The following is a 7388-nucleotide window of genomic DNA, read 5'->3' on the forward strand; positions in this document are numbered from 1 at the left end:
TCCTGAGCTCCCTTCCCCCACTGACAGTTCCTTCTCTGTCTTCTTGGCTTGCCTTCTAAATGTTGGGGTATCCCCGGGCTCGAGCCCTAAGTGATTTCATCCAGTCTCCTGGCCTTAAATACCATCTAGGTGTTGAGGACTCCCAGATTCTATCTCCAGCCCTGACCCTCTCTCCTGAGCTCCAGATTTGTGTGGCCACCCCCCATCTCCACTAAGATGTCAGACAGGTGTGGCACAATTGAACTCCCAATGTCTCCACCCACCCTCCAAACACACACACACACACACACACACACACACACACACACACACACACCCTGCTTCTCCCAGTTTATCCCATCTTGGTTAATGGCACTGCCATCTACCCAGTCGCTCGGGCCAGAAACTTTGGAGTCCTCGACCCCCCACTGCTAGTGTCCAAGTCCAAACTGCCATCCTCTCTCGCCTAAATTCCCCCTTGTGATCTCCTGATTGGTCTTCCTCCATCCTCCCACCCTTCCCCCCACCCTTGAGTCTTCTCAACACAGCAGCCAAAGTGATCCTGTTAAAACATAAACTAGGCTAGGGGCGCCTGGGTGGCTCAGTGGGTTAGGCGTCCAACTCTTGGTTTCGGCTCAGGTCATGATCTCACGGTACATAGGATCGGGCTCCATATCGGGCTCTGCATTGACAGTGGGGAGCCCGCTTGGGATTCTTTACCCCTCTCTCTTCCCCTTTCCCCCTCTCTCTCAAAGTAAGTAAACATTGTATGTTAGTCTTCTAGTGAGAATCCCCCAGTGAGTCTCATTCTCGCTCAGTAAGAGCCAAAGTACTTACAGTGGCCTCCCAGCACTAGGTGGTCCAGTCACCAGTTACCTCTCTGATGTCTTGTCCTGCTTCTCTCTCTTTGATCCATTCCATTCTCACCATATTGGCCTCCTATTTTTTTTTTTTGTCTCCCTAACAGGGCCTTTGCAGATAGCTTCCGACCTTTCCTCAAAGGTCTTCTTGCTGAGTCTCCCCTGACCACCCAAATAAGACTTCAACACCCTCTAGGAACCCCCTGTATCTTTTCTCTGCCTTTATTTTCTTCAGAGAGGTCAGTGCATTTTAATATTCAGTATAATTATTTATTTTCTTTGCCTATTCCTCTCCCGCAACTAGAATTTCAGCTCTGTGGGAATAGGGACTTTCATCTATTTGTTCACTGCTATATCCTCAATGCCTGGCACATAGTAGGTATGAAATAGACATCTGAATAAATGAAAAGTCTTCAGAAGGAATAAGGAGAGCTAATCGAAGTACAGAAATATTGCTAAGGAGTACAGGCGTGAAAGATGCTTTTAATGTCCCTTTTCTGTCTGCCCCTCTCCCACTAGTGAGAGCGTGTGCGTCCATGTGCGCGCGCGCACACACACGCGCGCGCGCGCACACACACACACACACACACACACACACACAGTCTTTCTCTCTGTCTCAAAAATAGATATTTTTTAAAAACTACAGAAGACAGATGCCTGGGTGGCTCAGTTGGTTAAGGGTCCAAGTGGGATGCACACGCTCTCACTAGTTACTAATGCCAAATACCGTTCCAAAATCCAGTAAGAAAATATCGAGGGAACCTGGGTGGCTCAGTCGGTTAAGTGTTTGACTCTTGGCTTCAGTTCAGGTGGTTGACCTCATGGTTTGTAAGCGCCGTGCTGTGAGGAGCCTGCTTAGGATTCTCTCTCTCTCTGCCCTTCCCCGCTCTGCCTCTCTCTCTCTCTCTCTCTCTCTCTCTCTCTTTTTTATTTAAAATTTTTTTAATGTTTATTTATTTTTGAGAGAGAGACAGAATGCAAGCAGGAGAAAAACAGAGACAGAGGGAGACAAACAATCTGAAACAGGCTCCAGGCTCTGAGCTGTCAGCACAGAGCCTGACGTGGGGCTCGAACTCATGAACCACAAGATCATGACCTGAGCCAAAGTCAGATGCTCAACTGACTGAGCCACTAAGGTGCCATCCCCTCTCAAAATAAACTTAAAAAGATTTTTTTTGACCCTCCTGAATTTGACAATTAGGAGGCCCTAAGTGAATATATATCATTTATTCAAATATTTCTTGAACGTTTGCTATGTGTAGAAGATACAGAAGACACAATAGTGAATCAAACAGACAAAAATCCCCTTTCCCACAGAGCTAGAATTCTAGTTGAGAGGAACAAATAAGACAGGAAATAAAGGGCTCCTGGGTGGCTAAGTGTCCCACTCTAGATTTTTGGCTAGGGTCATATCACAGTTCATGATATCACGGTCATGGGCTCGAGCCCCCCACCAGGCTTCGCACTGCTGGTGCAGAGCCTGCTTGGACATCTCTCTCCCTCTGTCTGCCCTCCCCTGCTCGCTCTCTCACTCTCACTCTCTCTTATACAAAATAAACTTTCCATAAAAAAGTGCAAATGAAAAGGGAAAGGGACGTCCAGTAACAGACGAGTGGGCCACACAATGGAACACGACTCAGCAATAAAAAGAAGAAACCCGCGACGCACACAACAATAGAGGCGGGTCTCAGAAGCATCCTGCTGAGTGACAGAAGCCGCCTCGCAAGGTTACATGCTCTACGCGCCCGCTTGTACGACATGCTCAAAGGGCAAAACTAGAGGCCCAGAGGAAAGATCAGTGGCTACCCAGGACTCACAGCTGAGGGACGGCACAAGAGATCTCGGGGGCAGCGGGGGGCAGTTCTGTGTCCTGACAGTGGTGGCCACACAAAGCTCTCTGGAAGGAGTTGTTTTCTTTCTTAAGAGAACATTTTTTTTCTTTTTTAATGTTTATTTATTTATTTCGAGAGAGAGAGAACGAGCATGAGCAGGGAAGGTGCAGAGAGAGAGAAAGAGGGAGAGAGGAAAAGCAGACCAAAGCAGACCCCATGCTATCAGCACAGAGCCCAACACCGGGCTCAGACCCATGAACCGTGAGATCATGACCTGAGCCGAAGTCAGAAGTTTAACCGACTGAACCACCCAGGTGCCCCGAAGCATACTTTCTATGTAATACTAAGAGCAACGCTAGCCCATATTTCTTGATCCTTACCATGTGCCTTCCATGTCCACCTCATTTAATTCTCACGAAAGCCCCATGAAGTGGGTACTCTGAATAAGGAAACTGAGGCTCTGGAGGGCTAGGTAAGTGCCCAGGGTCACATGGCCAGCAGGTGAGGCGGCCAGGATAGAACCTGACTCGTCCGACTCAGAGACTCTGGTCTTCTGACTGTGAGACTCTACTGTCTCACCCATGTGGAAGATCATTTTTGTTGTTTGTTTATTTATTTATTTATTTATTTATTTATCTATTTATTTTTAAGTAATCCCTACACCCAACACGGGGCTCGAACTCACAACCCTGAGATCAAGAGTTGCATGCTCTTCTGACTGAGCCAGCAGGGCGCCCCTCCCCACATGGAGATCTGGATTCCACTTCACTAGAATGCCGTGCTAGCCTCAACTAGACCTTTCAGAAACAAACCAAAGTATGCACAAAGCTCAATGTGACCTTGACACCATTTCTGAAAGCCAGCTGCGAGGGGCTGTCCCCCTCACAGTGGGCTAGAGCTGTCAGGTGTGTGTGTGTAGATGGTATTTCATCTGATCCTAAAACTGTTTTACTAAAGGACAGAAATGTGACTTTCAGAGAGGGAGCATTTTGGTGATCGGCCAGGACCCTTCTCAGAGTATTGATGAAGTCCGTGAATGTGGCCAACAGTGGTGGAAAAGTAAGGATCATTGAAGTCGAGGTCCAGAAACTGGGTGTGGGATGGGTTGTTTACAGACACCGGAGTTCCCTAAGATGGTGGTGAATCTGGAATAGGGAGAGCCCCGGGGATACAGTTTTCAGGGAACGTGGAAGACCTTCAGGAGGTCAGGAGATGTGAGCGGCAGCAAGGAGCACGGTTCAGTGACATGAGCCCCTGCAGAGAATGTCTGGCCTTACGGCGAAGGAGTCAGGGTCTGGGGATGGCAAGAAGGCTCTGCTCCTTGGCCCGGGACATCTGTGATGTGGAGAAATGAGCAGCCCACACTTGAGAGCTTCGCAGGGAAGGCCTCAGTTAAGACAGGAAGACAGAGGGGCACCTGGGTGGCTCAGTCGTTTGAGCATCCGACTTCCACTCCGGTCGTGATGTCAGGGTTCTTGGGTTTGAGCCCCGCATGGGGCTCTGTACTGACAGCTCAGAGTGTGGAGCCTACTTCAGATTCTGTCTCCCTCTCTCTTTCTCTATGGCCCCTCCCTGGCTCACTCTTTCCCTCTCTCAAAAATAAACATTAAAAAAATATTTTTAAAAAGACAGGGAGACAGAGGGGAGCACTTAAAACTTAAGGGCCTGGGAGAATGTTAATCTTGTCCAGAGAGCATAGGTGGGGAAGCAATGTCACGTATGAAGTTTCCTTTGTCCTAAATGGTTGCTTCCTTCCAAGCAACATAAGCCACAAATATGTGAACGGGGCGTCATGACTTTACTGCATGCTGATATTAATTCTCAGGCCATCCAACAAGAGCCCTGTGACAGCCATTCTTGGCCAGCATCTTGACCACGAGCATAGCAACCAGGGCCCAGACTCGAGACCCTGGCTTCTCCGACTGGAACATTTATTTCCTGGTGACTCAATCACACCATCCCATCTTGTAAATTTCCTGCCAGGCTCAGAGTCCGTACCTTCCGCACCGTGGAGGAGTGGACGTCCATTTCTCGGGAGCAGCGGACTGCTTCTGGCAGATAGTCAAGGCCCAAGGGGTCCTGGCGCTCTGGAGTGGACTGACAGCCAACTTGCTAAAGGTGAGAAGGGTGATCAATCTCTTCGTCTCCACCTCTTCCAATTCAAGCCTGTTCCCTTGCGAGCAGACAGCCTGTCTTGTACTGACGGTAGCATAAGACGCAGGTGTGGAGGCTGGCAGTCAGCCCTGAGAGAGGGGACCCGGTGCAGTGATGGGGCATCTGACGCCCCATCCCAGAGCAGCTGAGCATTTAGTGTAGAGGTTCCTCACATGGGGGTTTATGGGCTCCTAAGGGGAACCTAATCCCCTAGCCTAACATCGTTTGCAAAATTGCCTGTGTGCATCTGTCTGAGGAGATGATCCCAAGCTTTCATCATAGTCCCAAAGTATTTTTCATGAGCCTCCCCCCGCCCCCGAACCACCAAAAACGCTAAGAACTCTGGACTAACTTTGCACGAGTTGACACTTAGAGGATTCCAGTCAAGACCAGCATATGTCGACAAGACAGCGTCAGACTAATCCAGACCCATGCCATTGCTCTGCGCTCACCCACACTGTGCCATCTTCCCCAGTTCCAAAGAGAATTACGCTGTACTGTCCGCAGCCTTCACATCAGTTGACCCTTTTCTGTTTAAGATTTTAACAGGATTTTCATTTCTTTTTAAACAGATAGTTCCGTATTTCGGAGTTATGTTTGGCACCTTTGAGTTTTGCAAGAGAATCTGTCTTTACCAAAATGGTTACACTGTGTCTCCTCTGAGCTATCAATTGACTCCAGGGGTGGATCAGAGTTTGAAGCCCCAGGAATTGCGGGAATTTAAAAAGTTCTTCAAAACCAGACAGCTAAAGTCTAAGAAACCAACCCTTTAAAACTGAACGGAACAAGAAGTGCACTGACGGAAGGCGTGTTACAATCCTGGAAAAGATGTGGCCTCGTAATTGTGTGTGCGTGCAGTGACGAGAGCGTCTGCCTGTCTGCTGCTCTCGGAAGCGAGAAGGTTCGGCGGTATACCACCTCTGAGTTCCAAACTGATGTCCTGGTGAACATCTGTGCCGTGGGAGGCTTCCCAGCGTGACTCTTGCATGGCGGCATGCCACCCAATTTAACAAAGCACCACTGTAATGAAATGTGCAATGTACGTGTGCAACTTAAATAACACCAAAGAAATGGAATCACCATGACCTCAAAACAAAATGTAGTTGAAGTGGCTGAGGAGAGATACCACATCATGAGCTCAGCCACTGGGTCACAGCTTGCACAAACCCACACTGGCCGAGCTTTGCTCCATTCGACCCAAGACTTCTGCACATAGTTGTTCTGAAACGCCTAATCCTTGCTGACTCCTGAGTGCACACGCTATAGTTTAAATGATGCCTTGGCAGAAACTAAATGAAAGCCTTTAACATTTGGGGCGCCTGGGTGGCTAAGTTGGTTAAGCAGCCAACTTCAGCTCAGTTCATGATCTCGCAGTTCATGAGTTCAAGCCCCGTGTCGGGCTCTCTGCTGACAGCTAGCTCAGAGCCTGGAGCCTGCTTCAGATTCTGTGTCTCCTATTCTCTCTGCCCTTCCCCTGCTCACACTCTGTCTCTCTGTCTCTCAAAAATAAATAAACATTAAAAAAATTTTTATTAAATAAATAAAACCTTTAACCTTTAAAAATTATCACTGTCATAGTAGAACCATCCTTGTTTATTTCAATTTGAAGTATCTCGGGGCGCCTGGGTGGTTCAGTCGGTTGAGTGTCCGACTTCAGATTGGGTCCTGATCTCAAGGTTCACGAGTTCGAGCCCCGCATCAGGCCCTGTGCTGACAGCTCGGAGCCTGGAGCCTGCTTCAGATTCTGTGTCTCCCTCTCTCTGCCCCTCCCCTGCTTGCACTGTGTGTGTGTGTGTGTGTGTGTGTGTGTGTGTGTGTGTTAAAAATAAATAAACATTTAAAAAAATTTAATTTGAAGTATCTCAAGCTTAGGAATTTCAGGAATCTTGTTTCAAGAAGGCGGTTTTTACTGTGACCGCTTAATTAGGCCCCAAAAGACCTTCTTCCAGTTGAAGTCATGTGCAGCTGAAGTGGCCTGAATTCTCTGCCTTTTTAACTTGCTTTAACTTGCAAGCCTACCCTGAAAATAAATTATTTAGCCAACTTACGTTATTCTCACAAGATATCCCAGTTGCCTAGAAAGGATCAAATAGAACCTTTGACGCACATATGAAAAGTACAATATATAACTGAACAAAAACACTTCAAGCTAACCATCTCTGCTAGAGACTGTTCCCCCTTAAGGACTCCATGTTCAGTTTATATAGCTGTACTTTCCAATGGTGCCTATCTATGCATTAAGAAACAGTAAGATTGTTAATTTACACACACAGGCTTTCGGTATGTCGAAAGCATTTTGTCCTGTTAAATTTATTTTCCAAAGAAAAACTGTTTGGTCATTTGTTACTAATGTGAGTTGTAGCAGGGATAGAAGAGGAGTAGCAGATAATACACACAGGAGATCTCTGTACCCCAGTCTGCTTGTCACAGTTTGGAGGGCGGCAAATTCTTTGCCCACAGCGAGTAGTCCTATTTATTACTCTTTATAGGTGAACAATTTTTTTTAACGTTGTAAAATCTGCCAAAAAAAATTTATTTTCTTACTCGATCTAAAATCCTCACC

At 47.4% G+C, this 7388-nt stretch overlaps 1 protein-coding gene across 1 annotated transcript in view; it reads left to right on the top strand.

The window, feature by feature from the left end:
• The window catches only part of SLC25A43 (solute carrier family 25 member 43), an 18882-nt gene extending 12678 nt beyond the window's left edge, over window positions 1–6204 (top strand). Inside the window, exons 3-4 of the mRNA XM_029930657.1 lie at window positions 4655–4789; window positions 5398–6204. Of these exons, the coding sequence (XP_029786517.1) occupies window positions 4655–4789; window positions 5398–5598 (336 nt within the window). The 3' untranslated portion in view covers window positions 5599–6204. The remainder of the gene's footprint in view (window positions 1–4654; window positions 4790–5397) is intronic.
• The last annotated feature ends 1184 nt before the right edge of the window (window positions 6205–7388 follow it).

The sequence above is a fragment of the Suricata suricatta genome, chromosome X (genome assembly GCF_006229205.1).
Source record: "Suricata suricatta isolate VVHF042 chromosome X, meerkat_22Aug2017_6uvM2_HiC, whole genome shotgun sequence".
Taxonomy (NCBI): Eukaryota; Metazoa; Chordata; class Mammalia; order Carnivora; family Herpestidae; genus Suricata; species Suricata suricatta.